The sequence below is a fragment of the Ambystoma mexicanum genome, chromosome 6p, assembly GCF_040938575.1.
Source record: "Ambystoma mexicanum isolate Mex_15411 chromosome 6p, UKY_AmexF1_1, whole genome shotgun sequence".
Classification (NCBI taxonomy): domain Eukaryota; kingdom Metazoa; phylum Chordata; class Amphibia; order Caudata; family Ambystomatidae; genus Ambystoma; species Ambystoma mexicanum.
Genome location: NC_090935.1, coordinates 307,231,792 through 307,258,145, shown reverse-complemented (window position 1 = coordinate 307,258,145; position 26,354 = coordinate 307,231,792). Strand labels below are relative to the sequence as shown.

At 44.2% G+C, this 26,354-nt stretch overlaps 1 protein-coding gene across 1 annotated transcript in view; it reads left to right on the top strand.

The window, feature by feature from the left end:
- Positions 1–26,354, top strand: part of ALPK2 (alpha kinase 2) — a 535,735-nt gene that overhangs the window by 167,549 nt on the left and 341,832 nt on the right. The window contains exons 2-6 of the mRNA XM_069626477.1: positions 6,531–6,672; positions 6,892–9,282; positions 14,049–14,190; positions 20,262–20,389; positions 20,503–20,538. Of these exons, the coding sequence (XP_069482578.1) occupies positions 6,531–6,672; positions 6,892–9,282; positions 14,049–14,190; positions 20,262–20,389; positions 20,503–20,538 (2,839 nt within the window). The remainder of the gene's footprint in view (positions 1–6,530; positions 6,673–6,891; positions 9,283–14,048; positions 14,191–20,261; positions 20,390–20,502; positions 20,539–26,354) is intronic.

Sequence of the window (26,354 nt, the reverse complement as noted above, 5' to 3'; positions counted from 1 at the left end):
TCCTTGGAATTCTCCATAATTATATGGGAGTGTTGTTTCTTCATTTAAACTATGTACTATAAAGAATAAGAGTTTATTATTTCACTGAGGTCTGTAGAAAATAAATTATTTGTGTACATTAAAAGATGTATTGTTTATCATTAGAGATGATATCCTCACTAATTTCTTCTGTTGGAAAATGTTCTTCCAACCACACATGTGTGTTTGCCATTTCTGTTAAAATATAAAAATTGTAATATTTGCTTGTACATCTTTTTCACATAATGAATGGTAATAATAAAGAAAGAAATACAGTGTACTTACTATTTGATGAGACATTGTTTTGGAATGAGCGGCTGGTGGATGTGAGTCTCTATGAAGAGTTGTGTTGAAGTGTTAATATGAGGTGTACTGTTATGGTTTGTGTTTGGTGCATTCCATTATATTGTGTCATAAAAGAAAAAATAATGTGTACATTTTGAAGTCATCATTTGTGCAAAAGGGTTTTTTTTTTGTTGCAGTACATATAAGTAATGTTGTTTTATGTATATGTGTTTGTTGGTTGATGGGGAGAACATTATCTGTTCTCCCCTGTTCTTCTGTGCTTTGTGAATGCTACCTTCTGTCTGCAGACTATCGCACTGCCAGTGACCTCTCCAGCTGCTACATTAGTTGTGGGTATAATGTAAGGAACTTGAAGCAAATTAAGGGTGCACTGGTAAAAACCTATGAAATTCCAAATGTACAAAAATACGCTTTCAGGACCAAGCCGACCACTCCTGTCGCATATTTGGTGAAAATCCGTCTAACGGTTTGGGCTGTAGGCATGAGAAAGATTTATTTTCCATTGCATCTATGGGAAAAACCACACATTTTGGGTCCCTCCTATAACTTTCCCCCTTTGGCAAAGCCTCACCAAACTTTGCAGGATCAATCTGATGGAGCCATATGCATGTTCTGCAAAGCCCCGCGAGGATTGGTCCAAGAGGGGCGAAGCTATAAGCTGTGCTCTTTCTATGGGTTGAGCAACATAACCATAACTACAGGACCGCTATCGCAGGCCCTGAAATATATGATATGCTGATTCTGAATGGTTTTGATAAGTATGACGCTATTTTGTTAAGAGGGAACAAAATATTGTAAAGGCTTTTCAATGTCGTGCCATTTGAGGAATCTTCACAAATGTTTGCAAAACGATTTTAGATCTAGATATAAATGATATAGATATAAATGTGTTTGCAAAGTTTGGTGGGATTTTGTCAAGAGGTGGCAATATTAAAGGGGGGTCTCAAAATATTGTAAAGGCTTATAAATGTGGTGCCCTTTGATGAATCTGCACAAACGTTTTCAAAAAGATTATGGATCTCGATATAAATGTGTTTGCAAACTTATTTATATCGAGATCCATAATCTTTTTGAGGGTGGGTGCTAAATTACAGGGGGGCTCAACATTTTTAGATGGCTTATAACTTTGTTGCCATTTTACGAATGTGGACAATCATTTTCAGAAAGATTAGAGACGCAACCCTGAATGTTTGTGCAAAATCTGAATGGATTTTGTCAAGTGGGGGCTACGTTATATGACTAGTGTATGTACATACATTTTGAGACTTTAAAAAAATAAAACATGTGCAGATTTCCAGAAAACACATGTAAGGAGCATTGGCAAGGACCTGAAGGCATGGTTTTGCAAATGTGTCCGTGTTTTATTTTTTGACAAGTGTCATAATGTAGGTACAAAAAACTGTGATATACCTTGGTCACTGAGGTATAGCCTGTGGCCATGGGCAGTGGCCAGATTGTCTGGTCATGGCATAAGGTCATGGCCCGGACAATCTGGCTAGTGGCCATGACCACGAGGGACGACCAATGGGGACAAAGTGGCCATGTCCACCAGGGACGAGCTATGCGGTAAGGTTTTTCCAAATTGGAATAGGTTTGAAAGGGAAAACAAAATGTGCTTGTGGTAATATGGTCATAGGGTTCTCTCTCCTTGACTTCTGCAGGCCGCCATGGAAAGGGAAGAGGGACTCTGTATGGAGTCACACCTTCCCTTTCCATGGTGGCTATCTTGGAAAAGGAGTTTCCTTCTTACAGTGGGATGCAGTGCGCGTCCCGGTGTAGGAAGAAAAATCTATTTTTTTCTTAGCATCCCTGGTTACCGCTATGGCAACCTGGGGTGTTAATGGCCTTCATCCCTCATTGCAGGAGCTGGAATGAGGATAACAGTCCGGAACCCTCGTTATCTGCCCTTGCTTCGCTTGGGCCAATAACTTGGGCTTGCAGGCCGTTATCCCCGATCCCAGTTCCTGCAAGGGGGGATGAACGCCACATTATTTCCATTAGAATAACACAAAATGCTAATGGAAATTTTGGAAAATCTTCTTGAGCCTATGTACTTTACTGGGAAATGTAAAGTAGATGGAGTCTATAAAACTTATTTTTTGTTCTACGTTTTAACTGTGAAAGGTGGTTCCTAACGGAACCCTTTTTTGTTGTTTGTTTATTTTTTCTTTTTTTTGCAGGAGAGCTTACAACGTAAGGTGGGTAGGGAAATGAAGGAACAGGCAACAAGTATTAATATGAAGGGGCAGGTGAACTGGGGAAGATGTTGTGCATATGTTACATCTAAGGTAGGGGTCAGTGTTTCGCATACTTCTTGATTACAGCTTCAAAAACACTTTGTAATAGCTCCTCCTGCAGAGTTGTGTGTTGCAATATTTACAGAGGACTGTTGTCTTCGAAAGATATGGATCAACAGCCTCTTTTATTGCTTGCAAGGTAGCTGCTGGGATTTTGTGTCCCAGACAAGTAGGCTGCGTGGTTACAGTATTGGTTGAGGAAGATGAGGTGGAGGAAGACAGCCTACTACTTGCTAAGAAAGGAACATCCTTTTTGAGAGCATTGCAGTGTTTGGATTGGGTGTGGCGGCACATGGAGGTGGTCCCGTAGGAGTACTATCCAGATAGTCCATGACTGAGTGCAACGTTGCACTCAGTGCATTTCACTTTGGTAGCTTTAGCCTTTGGTACATTCCCAACAGTGGTAAATAACTGCCACACTCATGATTCTCTCTTGTGCGAGAGGTAGACACTTTCTCTACCTCAACTTCTTGGTCCTCTCCATTGTCTTTGGAAGTACTGTGCTTTTTTGCTGTGTAGGTCCTCCAGCTCTGGTGGTGGTGGTGGCTCTTAGGCAGGAGGGTTGGCAATAGCTGATGCCATTTTTAAGATAAATATAAGTTGTGCTAATATTATTCAATATGTGCTATGCACTAGATTGTTAATGTATAATGAGTAAGAATAGGTGTAGGAGATGTGCAAGGGGAACATTTTGAGCTTGAAAATTCCTAGATCTCTAGAAAGTGCAGTTCCGAACTGTCTACGAAGCACGGCCCTGTTCACAAAGTACGGACGAGTTCTCGAACACGTCATCATGCCACACGTGCGTGTGCGGTCACGTGACACTGTCCGAATAGTCTGCGATGACGTCAGACGTTTGGGAACATCGACGGACACAAAAACAGTGGAAAAAAATAGCAAAATGTGTAAAGAAGTGTTCAAAATTATGCTAGAAGGTGGGAAATGGCAGAGTTTTAAGGTGAAACTTTGTAAATTTGACAAGAATGTTGCTAAATTGGGGTAAGTATGATATTAGTAAGTTGTAAGAAATTAGCATACACTGGTAAATACCCATGAAATTCACTGAAAAAACCTTGTTAAAGGGATGTTATGGTTAAGTTAAGTTGCACTAATAAAAACCTATGAAATTCAATGAAGAAACATTGTTAAAGGGACGTAATGGTTACAAGTAAAATCGAAAAACCTCAGAAATTCACCAGTTCTGGTAAGCTAAGCAACCATGACTCGTGCCAACCACTGTGCACTGCTAAGACTAACACCCAGGACATAAAAGATGGCATCACAAATATCATTGATGACATCACATATCTGGGCCATAGGGACCTTGAGTTCCAATTGCTCTAAGTGCCATCTCAGAAGAGTGAAGTCACATCTTCAGCACGTTCTACCAAATTGTCTTGAATTTGTAGTTTTCTGTTCTTTTCATGTTTTTTTCTGGTGTTTATGCTTGGAATTCCTAAATGCCTCTTTTAGTTGCTCATATTGTTTACTTTTATTTTTAAAAGGTGGAGACATTGGAATAAGCTCATACTGCCAATCAGTGTTTTCCAACATAGTCATATTTTTGTCATTTATAATTCTAACTTGTGCGTTCCAGCCCCTTGCATGTGGTTTCCTATATGTTTTTTTTTCTGTATGGACTTTTCATGCATAGGCATCTTTTTCAGTTTAGGGTTGTGTAAACCAAGCCTCCTTGTCTACAAATATGGAACAAAGCTCTGTCTCTTCAACTACTCCTACTTTCTTCATGGGATCCAGATGTTCGGAAGAGCTCAAATCTAGGGGCGCAAGTGGTTACATTGAGAAATCTAATAGCGAGCAAGATTTTACAACCACTGGCCATTCTAAGGAATTTCTATTCAGTTTATCATGATAGTTCAATACTTTAACAGTCTGGGCACGACTATGATACAAGAGATATGGGTGTGATTTCATTTCTGCCTTTATAGTGTCATATAAACTGGCTACTAGTTTCAAGTGGAAGGAGGGGGAGACAGAGTTCTCAAAAGATCACTAAGATCTTGCTCTTTCAAGGCATTAGAGTTTACTCGGTGTGCAGTTAAATTGCTTCCATGTTTATATTTGGAGCTTAAAATATTAATTTCATGCACCTTTTTCCACTGTATCCCCAGGTTTACGTCATTTTCTAGATTCTAACAAATCCATTATAAAGAGTTATCATCCATCAATCCTCTGTTACATTAAGAATAGGAATTCAGTATTTCATTATCCCTGGGCTTCCTTTCTTGTTACAACACTTAGCTTAATTGCACGCCACGCAGAGTCACAGGCTCCTCAATTGCACTCATTATAGCATTGTCAACTTATTTTGTTTTCAGAGATTTAGTTGCATAGGCTGTTCAGTTGTCTTACTCAAACTATATATTGGAAGGGAACATGATAATTTCAAAGGTCAGAACATCTCTGTACCCTAATACACAGGCTAGTGTCTGAAAAATAGTCTAAAAGAAATCAAACCGTTCTACCAACAGTACCTTATGAATGTTCAGCTCCAGGGATAGGTTCTCTCCAAACTCCAAGAGAGGACAAGTAAACTCAAAGACAACCAAGGCTACTGTTCTTCGACATCCCTGCCTCAGGCCCACAGAGCCCTCTGTGCCAAATGATGCAATTGCACTTGGCAGACACTTCGCCAACTCAGTGGCACCTTATGTATGGACCATGAAAGCATCAAAGAGATTGAAATCCGAAATTGCCGATCACACACAGATATAGCAAGCAACTGTGGTTCATATATATTCTCTGACATGCGTAAACAATGTACATTTGTGTCTATTCCTTTCATTTCGATGGTATATATATCAGTTGTACTATTGGTAGGGCAGTGTGCTTCATAGGATGCACATACCTCAGTTGTACTGTTGGGAGGGCAATGTGCTTCATATGATGCACATATCTCAGTTGTACTATTGGGAGTGCAATGTGCTTCATAGGATGCACATACCTCAGTTGTACTGTTAGGAGGGCAATGTGCTTCATAGGATGCACATATCTCAGTTGCACTATTGGGAGTGCAATGTGCTTCATAGGATGCACATACCTCAGTTGCACTATTGGGAGGGCAATGTGCTTCATAGGATGCACATACCAATAATTATAACCAATACCAAATAGGCTCAAGTCAAGTTGAAAGAGTGACAAACACAGAAATCCATCAGTACAGGAATGGTGGGTTTTATGAGCTATGTTGACCATACCAGGTTCCCGAGCAGGCTTTCCAGTGAAATGCCACCGCCAGACAGTTCTGAAGTTGGTTTGATTGGGATTGTTGGGGTGCATAAGGAGAGGAACCAATAGATGCAGTATACCCACTGAATGTTCCCCTTAATTATTGTTACATGTTTCAGGTGTCCCCTCCCTAAAAGAATGAGAATAGATCAGAGGCAGGGGAAAAGAGATCAGCGTACGAAATTGATTCTCAAGAACCTACGTATTATAGCCTAGTCAAAAGGAGTAACTCTTGGGAATCTAATATACCATGCAACATGATAAAACCTGTACACTGCAAGAGAAGCCTAAGAGTAGGACAGTAAGGATGGTCAACTCTTGAAACCACCTGGGCCCAATGAGTAAAATATGTTATTACAGTCTAAGAAGCTGTGTGGTTATTACAGGGGTCAGTCATACTGTAAAGGTAAAAACAAGCTGTATATCACATAGAGTCAATGATGTTGCAGAAGGTAGGGGAATGAGCAAATGTTTCTGCTGCCAATGGTTATATATAATATCCCTTTTCTCAGAAACTGTAGAAAACAATGCACATCAAAGTAATAATACTTGCAACACTGCTCTTGTTAACATTGTATACATAGACTAAGAATTTGCCACATGTGATTCCCACGAAGCAAAGATTGTTGTCATGGTTAATTTCGTATTTTGTCTCCCTAGATCCATGATGTCCAAGTGCCGAATGCGGTTGTACTGGAAAACGGGATTTGTGAGTCTGTGCCAGATAGCACATCACACTCTATCAGTTCAGCCTTCCTCGATCCCAGCAGCGTTTGTCCACTGGCTCCAAACATTTGCAAAGGTAAATATGGTTTCAATTCCACAAGCTGGGCTCCAATTGATCATTATGATATTTCAAAGTCTGAGAAAGGAGAAAGACTATTCTTTGAGAATGAGATATTTCAAGAAAGAGTGGATGCCACCAATTATGGCAATGACTCACATGTACTAACTTGCAACAAAGAAGAGAGTTCAGATCTTTTCTTTGACACTCTTTGTAATCCATATTTGTCTGGTCTAGATTCCCATACAGGTTCTGAAACCTTTGGATTTCCTCCGGGTGAGCACGAGATGTCTTCTTCGTATGATCAGGTAGAAGAATGTGTTTGTGAAGATACAGGCATCGGCAGCAATTTTGTGTGTGATGATCCAGAAAGTACTCTGGGTGCTATGGTTATCGAGTATCCAATCTTCAACTCTCTGGCTAGGGAGAATATAGTATTTCAAATTCCGCTGTCCGGGGCCCTTGACCAACCACCAAATGCAAGTGCACAGGACAAAATAAAATCTTTCATACACATTGGAGAATCTGTTAAAACAACTGAAGCAAATGTACAAATAGGTAATTTATCTGCATTCCGTGCAAATATAAATGAGGCGGGGGCCTCTCAAAGTCATTTCTTAACGAGTGATGTCCAGGAAAATTTGAACAGTGTTTATGATAAAGAACTAACAGAGGAAATACAGTCTTCTACTTTGATGTACGCTAACGTGAATGCTGCAATCTCCAATTCTAGTTTGGATTCTGATCCTCCTCGCAATTCCATTAACAGATCTGAGGTTGGTAGTTGCACTGAAACACTCCCCATGCCCCCAACATACATTTTCGATCTTGACCAAGAAGATATCTCCAGTGGATTAGATGAAATTACAGACTGCTACTCAGATGCCAGCTCTTGTGTCCATGTAGCTGAAGATAGTCTGGAAGAGGTAGCTGGTGTACCATCCGACATAAAGAATGAATTTCTTCAAACCAATGAGAGGGCACTTGATCGCTGCTATCCGCCCCAGCTTTCAGTTTCAGAGAATTCCAGCAGTGACTTAATAAGTGAGAGTGAGGGTGAGTTGTTTTATGAAATTAAAAGTCTCCTTGAAGCCTTCAGTCAAGGTTTGGAAGAGAACATGGAAGGGAATAGGAATCAGCTAGACCTTTGGGACCAACCTGACACCAGTGTCTGCATTGGCCAACATTCTCCGGGCAATTATAGTGATGATGTTCACATTATCCCACCTTCTCAAGAAATCAGCACTTTGGCAGACGCAGCTGCTGTAGATCAGCAGGAAACTGATGGACTAGCCGAAATCAGCATGGACATTTCAGTCAAGACACTGATGAAAGACTATCTATTAAATGAAACTGTATCAAGTGAATACATGGAGAGGGATCGGGAGGTAGAATCTGAAAGAGGGGGTATGCTTTTGGATTGCTCAAAAACAAAGCCCTCTGCAGCGCCTGTGTTGACACAATCCCAGTGTAAACCAGAAGTAGATGCAGATTCTGTAGAAAAAGCAAAAGACGTTCATGAGGACGCTTCAACAGCCATTGCAGCTGAGCAGGAAATGTCAACCACTTTTAGCATGCGTCACATTCTAACAGATAAGGGTTGGGCTGGTGTAGGAGGTGACGCTAACATAACCCTGAGGACCTGCAATGGAACAGAAGAAGCTGATAATTGCATAAGAATGGCTAAAACAGACGAACATGCTGCCATCATGCCCGCCTACACCAAATCCACTGTAAAGTTAGGTTATGAAGGTGATCACTGTTTCATGGATGCCTTGATAAAAGAGGAGCTTAGGGAGATCTCTTCTCAGCACCCTGAACCCACACAGACCCACCCAGGAGAGATGATTGTTGACCGCAGGAAGAAGGTAAATCTAGAGATCTTCCAAGAAGAAGATCAGAATGGATCGACTTTACATGGAAGTAGCGAAAAAGAAGCCGCTCCCGCCAGAATGCAAGACACTGGTGAAGTAGAACATGAAGCATGGGCCCTCAGTAGAAGATCCAGCCAGATGATAGACAGCAGTGAACATGTGTTGCCTAGTGAGAGCAGGGACAATTCAATGCTTGGTGAGACCATTATGGTTTTCTGCAAGGAGCAAAACAGATTATCCATTAAAATCATGAATAGTGAAATACAAATATCACCCCCTGACATATGCAATGCAGAAGAGGGCTTCCCTGTCCAGCAAAGACACACTAAGGTTAAAGAACAACGTTCAGAAAAGAACAAAGAAGTGTTAGCAAAATATGTGTTTCCTTCTCCTCTGTGTCCCATAAGAGATATTCCTAGTGACCCGACGGACACTACCCAGGATCCTTGGTTCTCATCACCGGATGACAGCACCTATCATCAGATGCAGACTCAAGGAAAAGGCCTCGAGAAAATGTCAACTGATGTGCGGCCCGACGTGGTGGTATTAGGACCAGCTTTAGCCAATATTGAACCTTCACCTGATCTGTGTGAGCAGAACACATGTGAAAGGACATCTCCCAAGCACACACCTGACGGAGACCTAAAGATTAATGAAAGTGAAATCTGCTGTCTCGAGGGGACACTGGGAACACATGAAGGAAAAATAGTGGAACCACACGTTGAAGAACCGCTTTCCGTGGACGATCGACAAGGTAAGGCCAATTGCAGGCACAATTGCTTCACTGCATCTGCTACTGCAGGTAGATCCGTAACCCACAAGACCCAGTAACAATAAGCGCAGACACAAAAGCATGTGCTGCAGGCTCATATTCCCATGCTTTCACAGACACCCACAAGGCATGGCTAATGCCCTACAACTCTGTGGCCATTTCTGAAGCAGATCACGTAAAGATATCAAATGTGTCTGGCGAAAATTTAGACCGATGTACTGGCCAAAACCTGCCGGTCTCCCCTATTGCAGGTTTCAGTAGCTAATATGCGCATGATGGCATGTCATCTATCTGCCTATGCATGTCTGTCACGTGACCAGACCGGCCTCTGACCACCACTACTACCAATGACCGCCGCCGAAACTCTTGCGTGTACGATGACATGCTGAACATCCAAGCTTGTGGCTTTTACATAGCAGAGTACTGTGTCTCACAGAAACGTCCCAACTCTTAGCGGCGGCATGAACTAATATCTTCTGTGTGTCCTTTTCTCTTGTGTACTATATTTAGTGCACGCCTTGAGCAGCAGACTTCTTACAAATAAGCAGCTTTGCTAAATGCAACTTTGCAATGCTTCTGGTGTACCATCAGGTAAGTGGAAAGCATGTATGTGAACGCAATGGCTGTTCGGCTCCATGTAATAATGTCGCTGTGAAAAAGTCGTCATTTTTCCTGGCTACCAAAATTCTTTCCCCAAATATTCTAGGAGGAGTATAATTATATATTATTACCTCCAGTCCTAGAATATTTGGTGAAAGTGTTTCATAGCCTGGAGGGTACATCATTAATTCATTTTTAAAAAGAGTCGCCAACCTGACGACTTTTTTCATGTTGACATTATTAGCTGATACTGGCTTTTCTACGTGGTATTGTGCATTTGAACCACGTACTGAGTGGGACTGCCCAATGCACCCAGCATAAAGAGAACTTTAATATAGAAATGTACATCATGGCAGCTCTCAAGGTCCCGGATATGGTTGCCAACGTACCCCAGCTAAACTAGCACAGACAAGAGCACTTCCAATACAAGTGATTGGTTCATGCAGAATGACTGCACCAGTAATTCTGTTAATTTTCTCATTGCATTATTTCACAAGCCTTGTGCCCCAAATGTGTAAAGCGAATGAGGTACAGGGCTTCTAGTGACGTCTTTGGAGTTGTCACATCAGTAGCAGCATTTGTTGGACCTGATGAAAGCTCTGATATTATAAGGACTGAAACCTGCGATTTTGAAGCGTTGGGTTTCCAACAATAATTTGCCCCATTCCCTGAGGCGAAGCCTTGTTATTTTGCCACTACGTATTTCCATTTAGACAGCTGAGAGACAAGTTATGCGCAGCAATCTAATGTGCAGAATTAGCCGAGGTGTTGTTACACATGCATACATCCCTTTAAAGGAATGCTGCGCTCAGAAATATTAATTTCTAAAATGATTGGCAATAGTCTAAAACATAGTTTAGACATATTTTGAATGGAAGTTCCTATGTAAACACTTTGAGCAGACAAGGCTCAAAGTGTTTGCGTGGGAGCATCCATTTTGTGATTTCAGGCAGCCTCCTCAGCTCTGCCCTTGCGGCACTAAACAAGCAGCAAAAGCCCCCTACTGGGAGCTGGGAGCTTTTGCTTACTGCAGCCAGAGCAGAGCTGAGGAGGCTGCCTTCACTTTCATTTTCACGTTTTCTGTGCTCCCCAAGTCCAGGGAAGCACAGAAAATGTAAAATGAAAGCAAAAAGCCGAGGCGCGTCAATTAAAATTAGAACGTTGTTGTATTTGTGATTGCTGTGGTTGGAAAACCACGGAAATCATAAATACAACAACGTTGTTATTCTGAAAGCGGCAGCTTTTGCGTGGAGTCTCCCGGGCTCCTCCAATGCTGAGGGAGTACAGGAGACTCCAAGCGAAAGCTGCCACATTCAGAATAACAAGGTTTTTGGATTTGTAAATACTGTGGCATTTACAAATACAAAAACGTTGTATTTCTCACTGCGGCAGCTTTCGCTTGGAATCTCCTGGACTCCCTCAAGGTTGGGGGAGCCCAGGAGACACCACGCAAAAGCTGCCGCAGGGAGAAGCACTGCATCATTTCAAAACACCCGCGTTGTGTTTCTACCTGCAGCGGCTTTCACTTTGGGGCTCGCGGGCTCCCCCAGGGAGTCTGAGAGCCCCAAAGTAAAAGATGCTGCAGGCAGGAACACTGCGGCATTTCAAAACACCCACATTGGGTTTCTGCCTGCAGCGGCTTTCACTTTGGTCTCCGGGGCTCTGCGGTTGTGTTTCAAAAATGCTGTGGTTTTTCTTTCTAAGTTTCTCAGGCTCCTCCGGCTCAGAGGAGCGCAAGAAACTTAGAAGGAAACCTGCAGCATTTTTAAATACAACAACTGAAGCTACCACAAATATAAATACAACATTTTAAAAGCTGCGGTTTTATTTCTAAGTTTCCAGGCTCCTCCAGCCACTTACCGAGATGCAGCTGCAGCTTTCCTACCTGCAGTCTCTGGTCTCCGTCCTCCGCACCAATGTGGCAAAAGCCACCCAGTGGTAGATTTTGTTTACTACAACTGGCTGGCTTTTGCTTCATTAGTGCTGCAAAGGCAAGCACAGGCGGCATCCATTTCACAAAATGGATGCCTCCTAGTGCTTTCCATTTTAAAGTTTGAGCTTCATTTGCTCAATACTTCACATAGGGACAAAAATATATATTTTTTAGGTATTTTTTTATTATTGGTCATCTTTTTGGCCAATAATATTTCTGAGCACATCATTCCTTTATGCTTCTGTTCTGGAGCGTCCCTAGTCACTGATTTGTGCACTTAAGACCAAGTTCTCATGCGGTGGTAGAGCTCCTGAAGGCATTGTCAGGTTCACTTACTGACACTAATTATGAAACTATGGATAATCTAGAGTGCAATAGTCGGGAAAACCTATTTCTGAGAATGCAATGATGAACTACTGAGATCGGGAATCTCTCTCAATCAATGGGCAGAGACATAGCTAGATCATGCATGTGTCATTAGCAGTGTTTTTATGCTGTTCGCTTTATTGACCGCTAGCTAATAGCTAATCATTCTAGTTATTGCCCCTTGACCTCTGTATGCGCTCTTGTCTGTGTCTCAGACCCACAGATTGGGGGAGGGCCAATAAATGGCAACATTGAGAGTCTCTGCAACCAGTAATGTAGCATTCGCATTCTGTAACAACATGGTCCGTTTCACACACAAGTATGCGGGACATGGTAAAGAAATGACAGTAATTGACACAAGGAGTCATTCACCTGAGTAGCCATCTTTGAAGGAATTTACAGCAATATTTTAGACACGAGTTAGTGCTAAAAAGGTGGCAGGACACTGCAAAACTGTAATCGTCTTTTAACAATATGTGGTCTTAATCGATTATTGCCATATACATATAAATCCAGGGCTCTGGAAATGGATTATAGGACTGACCTATAATCCATTGCAAGCTTGACGTAGCCCTAGAAATGCGCATGCATCAATGCAGAGCGAAATTCCTATCGCAATAGAGAGATCAAGCATGGATGGTGCCGAAACTAGCATCTCTGAATCCAATTGTTTAAAAATTGTTTAAATGCTGTCTAAATGTAAATCTGCACACATTGGGCTTCTTGCAAGTATACAATATGGCAGGCGTCCATTGGACTAGTCAGATATCTGATGCTTCTTATGAAATTGAAGGAATTTTCAGAGCCAGGAATGCAACGCTGCAGGTTACTTCTTTACTGCCCCTCCTTGTATCATGTGCGTAATTTAGCGGTACCCACATAATGGAGTATAATTGTGAAGTTCATAAGTCTTAGCAGTATGCTAGGAGCTCAGTTCAGTTTAAGGGCACCTCTTTAATACATCAAAGTATTCAGGACGAAGACAGTTCTTGTTTGTCATGGGAAGACTTGGACACTGCTTTTAAATGAGGTTCCCCTGCCTTGTAGGCATCTATGTGCCCTGTAGTGAACTGGGCCAGATTTTGTCCTACTTAGTGACAGACTTTCAGCAGGAGCTCTGCTTAGAGGACACTCTTGCAGCAGGGCTCTGGTGAAGATGCTGTTCTGTTACTGCTGTGCACAAAGGGCCGAGTCAAGCTTCACAGCTCCAATATCTGCCAGACACCCAGATGTGCTCGCACACACCTTAAACCATCGACTCCTCAGGCAGAGTGCCAAACTTTCCTCCAACACTTCAGGAGTTACAGTGATAGATTGCCACTTCATCAATTTAGTGTCTTGAAGTGACGAACTACTAAGCGCTGGGCTCTGCAAGAACCCCACAAGATGTTATTGACGGTTGGTCACTACCACAGTGGGCTGCATGTAATCCTGTGGATCTGGAAGCGGGCGGCTTTGGAGGCACACGCCAACCCATTCAGTGATTTGGGGTGTCACTTGAAACTGTCTGGGTTGGTTCTTCCATTTGACTTGTCTAATCATACCTGGGGATGACTTCACGAGGCACGAGGAAAGGAGCTCATAGAGGAGACTAGCAATGGAAACCACGCATTAAGCTTTTCACTGCACTAATCTCGTGCAGGTTTTAAGATTGCATGCAGACTGACTTTTCATATAATCCCACTGTAGTTATTTCTAACAGTCTGTGCAGTGTCGCATATGCTTTTGTAAACATTGATTCGGTTGCCATAATAGACCAAAAATGTATTTCTTAAATAATATAGAGCACTGTCCATTTGCTGTTTTTATATTATTTGCTGAAGGTAAGGTGTTCTTTTTCACCTTTAAGCTCCTCACCTACGAAAAGATATGCACGCAGCGATGTCTCGAGCTCGCTCTAAACCTGGGCCATTATCCCGCCACTGTGCTGAGGTTCGTAATGACGTAGCTGTTTCATGGACCGAGGATTCGCATTCGACTGCAAAAAAAAGGTAAGATCCTTTCAAACTCTTAGTTCCGAATTGCTCAAACATATTCAGCTCTGTGGATCTGCGGAATGCACGAGATGCCGCTGGTTAAAGCATTTTGTAGGACGGTTCCATGGCTTTGCTTCTAATTTATATACTGGGTGGGTTTTCCCCACTCAGTAAATACATTGCAGCTTGCCCCTCATTGCTCACTCCCCGACCCTCTTCCTCGAAGGGGAGTCCTCCCTTTAATCCCACCCCATCGCAAGCACAGACAAAGAACGGGGCTACACCCGCCTTTAACTCCCCCATTTCAACGGTCATCAATCTTCAGCTTCCTCTTCATCTGCATGGGACGTATGATGTCCCTGGTCCTACGCCCATAAAGGCCCTATTCCCTACTAACTACCCGCCCACTACCTCACCCCGGCACACATCCTCCTGCATCTCCCGCCACTGCGCTATACTTTGCCGCAATGCATATGTAGCATGGGAAAGACCTGTGTTCTGCTTGCAGCTCATTAAAGACATGCCATCTTTTGGATTGAGTTAGGGGAAAGAGCCTGCCTGGGTGAGAGGCCTAAAGGAACCCTATCCTTGTTGTTTCTGATTCAGGTCTCCACAATCCGGATTACTAAGCCACTTCTGCATCTCTGTGCCTAACTCTCTCCAAACCTCCATGTGCTCCACTAGTTTCCAAATACTGTCGCTGTGCTGCAAGGTGAGCTTGGTTGTTCTATCAAGAGAGTAAACAAGTGGAACGAGGACTCTTGTGGGATAGTTGGACTCTTTCTAGTTGAGGTCAGGGATGGGCAGTTCCCTTTTTAGTTATTTTGTTCATGCTGTGTCATGAGTGGTCTTCTGAACTGTAAAGATGTATGTGCCTGGTTGATGCACATGTCACTAGACTGCCAAGGATTATTAATAATTAGCACCCAGGTCGGGCACTTCCACCAATCAGTTTGCTTGGAAAGCAGGCCTTACCTACTGCTAAAGCTTGTAGGAAGAGCAAGATGACAGCTGATCGCACCCGCCCACACCTACCTCATGCCACCTGTTTCTGCCCTGCACCAACGGGTGGAAATGGATCCCTTACTTCCTTCTTCACTCTCGTCTCTGACTACTGCTCTAACGCTCACCACATCTCAGCCACCACTATGGAAATGGATGAGGGACTACGATTGGGGCCCCAGCGGCCATTTCCTTGGCAGCCCATATTTGATTTAATTAAAAGAAAACATCCCTTAGCAATCTGGCCGTTTGCCTGAGATGCTTATAACCATAAATGTTTGGTGCCCATACGGGGTGGGTGTTAACCTGATGCACTCGTTAAAGCCTCTATGCACTTGGGCGTACTATCACCTGGTATGGCCCATCAAACTTGCCTTTTCTTGCTTTCTTCAGCCCTCATGCTCTCTTATTTGATTGAATCAATTTTCTAGACATTCCTTCTATAGCATAGATGTATCTGGGGCAGTAGGGCAGAGTCCTCGCAGAAGAGGCTTTTGAGATATGAGCCTCCTCAAGCCGCTCACCCGATTCAAGCGCACATACATGGACACCTATTGTGGGTATTACATGGAAGGTTTACTGTCATAGATAGTCATGGCTTTACACACTCGTCTGTCACCGAATACATCTTAACCATTATGATCAGAAAGGGTGTGCATTTTTGGACTTTATCAGTTACTAAAAAAGGAATAATAACAAGGGAATTGCCACATATTGCTCGCTCATGCCCTCTGCCCAGAAGAATCTCATTAGAGGATGAATGCCTCTGCTGCTTTGAAGGGTCAATTAGAAAAACAAAGGCTCGCTGTAGAACCTGTGAGAGGGAACGGTCAGGAGCAGTGTTCCACTACTTTTATTATTTTCTGTTTACCATTCCTCGACTTTTTACGACCATATTCACCATTCTATACCGAGGATTTGCCCATTCATGTCTTTGTGCAAGTGTAACATTGTAATAAGAGCCTTAGTTACTAGTCACTTAGACTATTGCAATGCCCCGGCCGCGACACCTTCTCACATGTTGCACTGTGCTTCCGCCTACCCTCTCCCCTGCAGAGACCACAGTTGCACAACTTTATTTGGTGCACTTCTACCACTTCTGAGGGTCCTTTTTTTCAGAGCACTTTCTATCCCCCAGTAACCAGTAGCTTTCCGGAGCTACCTGCGCTTCCATGGTAAAGAAGAATGAGTTACATGAGTCCAGGAGCCCCCTGTCTGCCAAAGAAGATCTGAAAGCTTAGCTCGCACCAAGAAAAAGCATTGAAAATGGCTCTAGCTTGACTTGGAACTTCGCTGATACCTGCCTGTTTGGTTTGGTTGCTTGAATTCTCTACAGAAGCTTGTCCTCTTCGTCAATAAATCATTGTACAACTTGGACTCTAATTACTGAAAAGCTGGAATATCAAGCTTCTTGTTCACTGGGGGAGAGACACCCCTATTCTTTTGCATATGCTGAGGCCCTGCATGTATCCGCCTCCCTCTCGGTGAGATGCCCTTGGTTGTATAGAGTTCGAGTCAGTCAATGAATAAATGAGTGTCACTTCTTAAATGGCTTATTAAACAGTGGTCGAAGTGCACGTAAAGAAGTAGTGGACCTATGTTCCTTGTTGGCCTGCAGCTGCTCTCCACAAACCCATCACCACGCCCCCTCCCACAAACCCCTAAACAAATGCGCCTGCTGTTTAAGGGAACGTTCAGTGCAGTGCACTGAAGTGCACCTTTCAATTTCTTCCTACACTTTTATTTTAAAATGAAACCATTCTGCAACTGATTTTAAAAAAAAAGTATAGGAAACGTAAAACTTAATTAAAAAAAAATAATGGAGCACCGCTCCGGCCCTCTTCGATCACTGATATTATATGGAGCAAACTGTCTCAGTGAACCGTAGAATTGAACTTGAGGAGAGAAAGAAAGTGAGAGAGACAAAAAGAGATAAAGAGAGAGAGGTCCAAAAACGTCAGTCTTCGTGGCCTTCATAAAGCCCACTTTATTACGTCGATTACTCGTAAAGATGTACATTGGAGGGGTTCAAATATTTTCTATGAAAGTATGCGAGCAGCCAAGCGTAGCAAGGGGCTTTCAAAAGGCCCGGGGACTTCTCCACCCGAGGATATTTGTATAAAACAATGGATGCAAAAGGTGCACAGTACAGCATACTTTCATTGAACACTTGCTATACAATTTACAATTGGTTTTGCAGGACAATGCATACACAAATGTCACTAATACCACTGAAAGAAAAAAGTCCACAATGCCCGTAACATTGTCATGCCACTAAGATTCCAATGTCAATGCATAAAGACATGTCCATTTAGGCTGTGCTACACTAGGCAGGTATCGTCAGAGAGCCCAGTCATCAGACCTTCACCATTTATGCTAATAAACATGAAATTGATGTGGAGCTTTGCTTTCTTAAAATATTGCCAGCTGCCCACATGTTCTCACCCAGTGGCGTTAGCCAATGAGCAACCAACCAACATTTTTCAAGAGTTTTTAAATTTAAGGTGAATTCCCAGAATGTTGGCTATTCTTCTTTCAAAATGTTGTAACTGTAACTGCAACTGATTTCTAAATTTGACCACCTCTCTTTTTTTGCAATAATTTCATGTAGCATGTCACCTTATTTTATGATAATGGGCCTCATCACGACCCAGGCGGTAAGTTACCGCCTGGGCCGTGACTTTACCACCATGGCGTAAACTACGTTTACGCCATGGTGGTTGGCGGACTTACCGCCCCATTCCGACCTTGGCGGGGCGGTAAGTCCCCAATCCCCATTTACCCTTCCCCATTCCCATTTTTGCCCCATAGGGCATAATGGGAGTGGGGAAGGCGTTAATTACGCCACCGTAAATTACGGTGGCGTAATTAACTCCATGGTCCCTTAGCGCCATGGATTTTAACACCTGCTAAAAGCAGGTGTTAAATCCGCCATGGCGCTAAGGGACCTCGTACTCAGGCGGTAAGGGTCGGCGCTGTTTACGGCGCCGTAAACCCCTTACCGCCTGAGTTGTTATGAGGGCCATTATCTGCGAAGGTGGGCACAGTTGCTGCACCTTAGTTGATGCAATATGTTGCAGGGTTTAGCGGTTGTCTATCCAAGCATACTGGACCCAGAATCCATCAGAAATGCATGCTTTCCTTCTTTAACCTTAATATTCTAGAACAGCATGAGTTATCTTCTCCACTTTAGTTAGTAGGCTCATCGTGCATCCTCTTACAAATAATGAGTACTGTGAAAGTGTGCATAGAATATTCCTTCATAAAAAAATCACTGTGCCTCATATTTCAAATTAATTAGTGATTGTATTCAGATACACCCTGACGACACTCTAAAAACCTCATACCAGGTGTACTAAAATAGAAGAGACCAAGCACCAAGTTAATGCTTGCCATGCGTTGTACAAATTATGAGTGCAGCCAAGACAAAAATATATTTCAACAACTTGTACCCATGCATAGGATATGCAAAACCACTATGTTACACCCATTAAACTGTGGTATATTCTACTCTTCTGCATAGTGCCGAGAGGCATTGAGTTTAGAGCAGGTGCAAATCAACATATATGAAAATAAAGTCAGACTCTGAAATTTGCCAGTGAAGTTTCCAATTTAGGGAGGCCCTCTCCAAGAACCTGAAGTTCACAGGTCTGAATCCCAGCAAAACTGATTCAATCTTGCATCTGCCAAGGTTGTAAAAAAGGCCCTCAGTTGAGTTTGCAAGATGTTCAAGTAAGTGAGCTATCTAGAGCCATCCCTTGGGAGCAGAGTAAGTTGCGTCTTCATGCAATACCAGATAGGAGGTAAGGCAAATGCAGTCAATCTAGTTTTTATTCGGTGCTTCGCCGGACACACTGCCTATTTTAGATGATACTTCACAACAACGTAGGGTTTTCCCCAACTCTTAATTGTGTTTCACCTTTGTTATTTTCAGAATACTTTGCTGTTTTCCAAAATCTGCAAATGTCTCTTGCTTTCTGTTGTTTCTCAGTCAGAGCACTAGATTGTGATCTATTTCACAGATCTATTGCAAGCTCTCCAAGTGTCAGCTGCCCCCTGATTCTTGGCTGTGTCTTTACTCTGTATTTCGTGGATCATACACACGTCTTCAAATTACATTAAGGTATTTCTGGAGCCAGAGAATGGTTTCTGTTTGTAGGCATTTCTTGATTTTTACATAGTTTGGAGATATTAGGGCACTTATTTTCTATTTAAACAGAAATTGTCCAGAGGGGAGACAGCTTATGTTTGCACACAAACAGGCCCCCTTTTGGAAATGTCCACCATTTGCTCTGTGGAGTACACATGAGCAGTGGAAAGAGGCGGCAGAAGCCTCTTCACACTTCTCTGTTTGCACCCCACAGTGCATATAGAGTGAACGCTGCCTGCCATGTACGGATGGCAGGCAGCGTTTACAATGATTTGCTATGGACACTGCTGGAAATCATTGGTTTCATGCCAGCATGACAATTGCATCCTGGCGTGAAGCCAAGTTGTTGAACGGGAGGCGGAAACGTAACTCCTGTTACGCCCCCCGCCTTTAAAAACAATGAGCATCCCGGAATGGGAATGACAGGTGTAAGTAAGTGTGTTACGTCTGTCTTTAGCGCCTCCATTTACACTCTGGCAGCATTGAAATTAACCTCCCAGGTGCTACCGGGTTCATAGGTTTTTGGGATCTTAGAACTTTGAAAATAGCCATATGCACTGCGACACTAAGCATTTTTAGAATCAATGTTTTTTTAAAATTTCTGCGGCATATCTCACTTACCTAGTGCTCTGACTGAGAAACAACAGAAAGCAAGAGACTGTTGTAAATGCCCTTTTCTCCTCTCATAACATTGAGATGTGACGGGATCCTTTCGGTTTCAGAAGCACGCAAGAACTTTTCTAATCACCTTTTTCCACCGCTGGCAACATTGCATATCTATGTGTGCATGTTTCTTTTATAGGAAAATATTTTAAAGTTATCTTATATGCACAAAGATATAAAATGCTATTAAATAATGACTTAAAGTGTGACATTGTAATTGAATGAAAAAGGGAACTGCAAAAGTGACTGTCCTTTCCACTTCTCCTTATAGCGCACAAGATAATTGGACGGCGCCGGTGCCAATAATGCAGCCATGCAGAAAAGGCCAAGGGGTGAATAATTGTATCTTGGAGAGCGCACATGTGGAAGAGGCTTCTGAGTTTAGTCTAACCTCAGAAGGTGAGTCTCAGTACCCAGTCCCATGAGTGGAGGGAGGCACAGCATTGCACAGTCATTGCAAGACTCTGCGGCGCAGTGACCAGCACCGCTGACATATTCCTCTCTCTTTTCAGTGTTGGGACAGTGCCCAAGCTGCCCAGATACAGAAGGTAAGGTAACTTGCCATTGCTGGGTTCTAAACAACACACTCATGCATTACATTGCGAATCCATAAGAAGCAGAACTCACATAAAGCTGAAATATAATAATGAACACTTCTAGCAATTGAGCAGTTATTACATGGATGCATTTTCACAATTGTATACGTGTCACATGCACAGAATGTTCACTGTAACATAATGACCATGTCTGCTATCGTGGCCAACGTGTATGTTTCTTGCAGACAATACAATAAAATATGTCTTTGTTTTCTAAACAAAGCAAATATGTTGCAGTGAGAAATAAATGTCAACGGATCGAATAATGCTGCCCAATCTTTGATAATTATGTTTCCTAGTTGCCTGGTGACAGGAAGGAAGGCCCATACATTACCTTTGATGCAATAGATGCGGACATCGTTGCACTGTAACAATGGTTAGCTATAGAAGCTGTCTGGCAAGGCTAAATAGGGACCTGACTTAATAATGTTACCCCTAAAAGGCCAGAGCAGGTCTGGAGATGGAAGAGACCCAGGGTCATATCCAAATCTTGTTATGTGGCAAACACGTGATATCTCAGGGGGCAGATTCTGAGCTGATGATCAAAGAGTGTGGAAATACAACCCTGTCCCCTCCAGTTTACGGCACCACCATTCTGAAGTGGGCGGCAGTAATGGAGGAGAGATGTCATGCTTTCCAGCAGCAAAAGCTGCCAAAATCTCTTGTGCAGGAAACATGTGCTCCAGTGGCATGGCGAGCATTTCTTAAAAGACTGCCACTTTTCTAATTTAAGAACGTTTTCTTAAACTTTGTTTAAACTATGAAAGTGGGGCTGCAGTCTAAGAAATGCTATATTTATAAAGGAAGAAAGTGTGCATTGGAGATTAACGCGCCTCAAAGGTGTCATATTTTAACACCTATTTTTGTTGTGCTAAACCAGTGCTGCTGGGAGGACAAGCCATAAATCAGGCACATGCAGAAGCTGGGGCTTTCATGTCCCTGCAGCACATCCTTTCTTTATCAGAATATGGTGTTTATAAGGAAAGTGTTCCTCCTTCATCGAAGAACACTGTCTTACGTTTGCATGCACCTCAGAATCGGACCCCCAGTCGCTCAGGTAGATGCAGGTGGTACAACAAAGAAAACTAACACAGTTTAAAAAGTAGAAAGTGTTGGTTTTGACCCCATTTTAGCACAAATATCTGTACACTGCAGTTTTTTTCCTAAATTATACCTGAGTAGATGTACCTGATAGGTATTTTCATTTACCAAGAAACTCAACATCTGTTTATAGCCTGACTCTTGCAACTTGCAGCCATGTCTCTGCTTCAGACTTTCTGTAATCCAATGATAAACTTGATTGCTTACAGGGAAACATGTGCACAGCCAGGTGTCCTAGTTGCCCTTGTGGGGTGCACTTGACGATCTCTGCCTGGCCTCTGATGGCACCAGTGTCAATCGCCCTGATGATGCTCAACCTATGGTGGACTTTAACACAGTCTACCGCTCTATCCTATTAGGTCTGCTGGCCAAGGCAGGAATGTCTGATGCAGTACACACCTGACGTGGTTAGCAGAATGATACCAGTCAGGTGCTATGGGCTCCTTTCCCTCTCACAGCTCTCCTCAGCGTTCCCCTCTGTCCCCTCTCATGTTTCCTTTTTATGTTTGTGAGGATGAGATTCGGATCCACCATTGTTTGGATCTGTGTATGTTTACGCCCTCTCATGGTGAGGGTGGGTTGTGTGCATTGACCTCTACATAGCTCTGAACTAGTTGAACCTCAACATGGATTAAACTGAAATGCTGATAGTGCGCAGACCCTCAGGTCATCTGGACACCTCAATTCTGACTTTCGGAGATGGTACCAGTCCATACTTTCTACTACTGTCTGCAATCTTGGTTTTTTGTTTGACAATAATTGCTCATTGGTCCCGCAGACTATTCTATTTGTATCTTTATCTTTATGAAAATACTAAAAATCAGTTCTTCAGTTTGTTCTGGCACAGTTTAGAACAACTACTGTATCTGCCGGATTGTCATCTCACCTAGATTATGTAAAGTTGCTGAATCTAGGATTACCTGAGTCTCTTCTTGCCAGGCTGCTTGTCTTGCCCTGAACGCCCGTGCCAATGCAAATTTTCCACACTGAAACTAAATTTGATTGGTTGCTACTCTGGCACTGACTTTTATTCAAAACCCTCTGCTTAGTACTACCTGGTCTCTACGTTATCGGTCCTACCCATTATGCCGGGATGTTATAGTCTCCTCCCTTCTATTTTTCTTGGAAAGCAGCTAGAGTCTTCTCTCCCATAACCCCCTGCCCCCCACTCTTTAGAACACGTTTCCTGAGAAAATTAGGTTCATCGCCAACTTCTAGCTTTTCCTTTGCACTGTCTGTTCTCTAAAAAAGTGTTCCCAGGCTCTTCCTCCCAGACAGTGCCAAGATGCCAGAGGTGACAGTGTGCTTTAGAAATATCAGCACCCATACCCATAGTGCTGTGGAATGCACATGGCCATGATGTTGCATTTCGTCTGATCTCCAGCTCTGCTATTACTTCTGGTCTGTTTGTGTTGGTGAGCCGTACTGCTGCTCTGATGGTGTGTTCTGCAAATAGAGCGAGGGTGAGCATTGGTGGAAGTGCATTCTCCGACAGATATTGAATGTAGTGCTCTGCCTCTTTCTCTAGTGCATCGTTTTGGTACCCCTGCGGGTGCCTTGATAAATAGTCTGCAGAGTTTCTCCTCCTGGCTTGTGGATTATGTGGAAATTGTATTCTTGAATTCAATGTTCCACACTCAATGGCCTTCCTGCGAGGAGAATCCTCAGGGAGCAAATCTGGTGGGGTTGGGCCTTTGTGCCTCTTGGACGACCCTGAAGTTGAGCAGCTTATAGAACAGGGCTAGGGCCCATAGCCAGCAGACTCGATTTAAAAAAAAAAAAGTGGCCTTTTCACAGGGCCCAAGAGCTGTTAAGTCCAAGCCCCATAAGAGGCAGTGGCAAGATGACCACAAGCCCGCGGACACATTATCGCACAAAAAGAATGCAAAGACTAAGCACATCAAAGGCAAAGCGTGGCGGAGGTGGCATAGTGGTACACCCTCCAGCCCAGAGGAGGATTCCATTGGCATGGACTCTATGAGCCATTCAGAGTCATCTAGCAAAGATGCGTGCTCCCACGTCTCTGTCAGTTCAGAACACCCACAGGACGGGGAACCCCGCAAGGTGCACAAGAAGACCGAAGAAGGACACTGGGAGAGTCCCCTAAATGATACTTTCGCCCCGAATGCTTTCTTCCACCCGAGGTCAGCAGAATGGGAGCCACCAGGGAAAGGGACCGACTACCTGTGCAAACGCCTGCGGCCGCCTCTCAATAAGGAGGCAAGAGATACGTTGAGAGCTGAATGCCCTAGGCCATCAATACCAGACAAAGCAGCAGGAACTTCTGAGGTAGACCCTCATATGCTGACATTTATGGCAAAATATGCCAGAGATGTTAAGAAGGGCATCAACCCTTCATGGAGGGCTTGCAAGACAAGCTCCTGGACATGCTAGGCCCTCTTGCCAAAATCCTTCAGATGACAAAAGAAACAAAAGGGGGAGAAGCCATCGACCCTAGCATCCTGGCAGGATGGGTGTAGTGAGCAGTGTGCCTATTAGGCAACGGAAACTGCGCCATTACCACAGAACGCCGACGGTCGATTCTAGTTAAGATTGACCTTAAGCTAGGTGAACTGGCATCCTCCGAAGCCGCCTCAGCAGTCAAAGATCTATTCTTCAGTGATACCTTTTTAAAGACATGTCGAATTTCGTCAACACCTTCACTGTCTCTCAAGAGAGTGTTTGCTCCACTAATTTCCGACATAGCTGGCAGAAGCTGGGGCCACTCAGCCAGTCGCAGAGGGAGTCATAGGTCCTACAAGAGCAGTAACTCGTGCAAAGAGGACAGCAGACCCAACCCCCACATCCCCTCCCGCTGGCGAGGAATAGGCAGAGGTTGGCGCATCAACAACAGGGCAACAGGGCACAGCATGCTACCGCAGGTGAAACTGTAGACACGAGCTGCCAGCACAGTGGCAGGCAGTGTGATACCACTGTAAAGACTGGTAGGTGGTGTCTGTACTTCCGCTCTCTATATGGTAGAGGAGAGGCACTGCGGACCCCAGCCAAGATTCTCTATAGGGTAGCAATGGACGAGCAATCCAGGCCTAGCTTCTCAGGAGGTGATGCGAGCTGGTTCTTAAGTGCAGTGTAGTCCCCGAACCCCCACAAAGGAATGTCCACACACTGTATTACTGAAAACACAGTCTTTATATAATTAATATTCAAAGGTATGTACACGATCACAATAACGCACTGTGTACTCGGAAGTCAATAATGATAAATATATACACGTCTAGAGTGGTACCACTAATGTTATCAAATCTCATTAAAGAGGGGCGTGGCCTGGAGCTCATGGTGGTAGGAGGCTAAGGCGCCGAGCTTGGGCCGACACGCCGCGTTTCGATCCTCGTCTGACCGCATGCAGCTCGCCTCCGGGCCACTAACTCAGGCACAAAACGGCGGAAAACGCCATCGAGCGGCGACAGCAATCCCGAGAAGAAACGGAGCCGGGAAAGCATAATTCTGCCCTGCACGAACCCTCCCCCTCTCCACCTTCACCTGCGCTCAAGATGGCGGGCCCCGCGTTGCTCTAACGCGGCCGAAGTTACCGCAGCGTACAGCTGTCGCGAAGCCCAGCACACGGAGGAGCGGGTCATCAGCGGATGCGACCCTGGGGGACATACTCCCACACAGCCTCGAAGCCACGCACTGAGCGCTTGCGGCCCCTCCGACACGCAGGACGCCGCGAGCCGCAGCCAACAGGTGCTGGAACTGCTCCCGCTGAACGGGCGACGACAGGAACACCCAGATCGCCGCCGGGAGTAACGAAGCCCATGAGGTGAGAAGGGGGGGGCCCAGCTAAACCCCACAGCGGCACCAGCATCCGTCGCTCTGAGCTCTGAACCCAACATCGCTCAGCCCCCCCGACCCCCCAACAAGACTACCAACACCAACAACCCACCCCACGCTACCCATGAGGACCATATTACCCCTACAACTTGAGGGCCACTACCACCCAACGTATCATTAAGGCAGCATCGCCCAACCATCGTCCCCAGAGACCCGTCATGTCTGCCAGAGGCAAACCAAAACCTGCCACGATGGACAGTTATGTCTCCACAAAAGCCAGAACCTCGGCTGACCAGCACCCCCCCAGCCCCGATCCTACAAATCCAAAAAACGCGGATCCCACTGAAAGCCAAACACAAGTGCTGGAGGCCATAGCATCCCTGCGCACTTTCATTGACACCAAAATTGACGAATTCAGGTCAGACATTCAACTTGTGAGACAGGATGCCAGGAATTTAACGGACAGGGTCGCGACCTCCGAGGCGACCATCAAAGAGACCACAGAAAACACTGTGGAGCTGAGGGCTAAGGTGTCGGACCTCGAAGGAAAGGTGGCTTTTCTCGAGGCGAGGGCTGAGGAGGCCGAGGGGCGTGCCAGAAGGGGCAACATCAGGATACTCGGAATCCCCGAAGGAGATGAGGGCCTGAACCCCACTGCATATATAGAGACTCTACTACAACAAGAGGTGGGCGCAGGCAAACTCACGCAAGGTTTCGCTGTCGAGAGGGCACACAGGTCCCTCCAAAAAAGACCCCCTCCGGGCTCGCACCCTCGCCCAATAATAGCAAAAATACTTAACTTCCAGGACAGAGAAGTCATTCTCAGACACTCCAGGGAGACTGGCCCATTCGAACGCGGCAACTCAAAAATATCC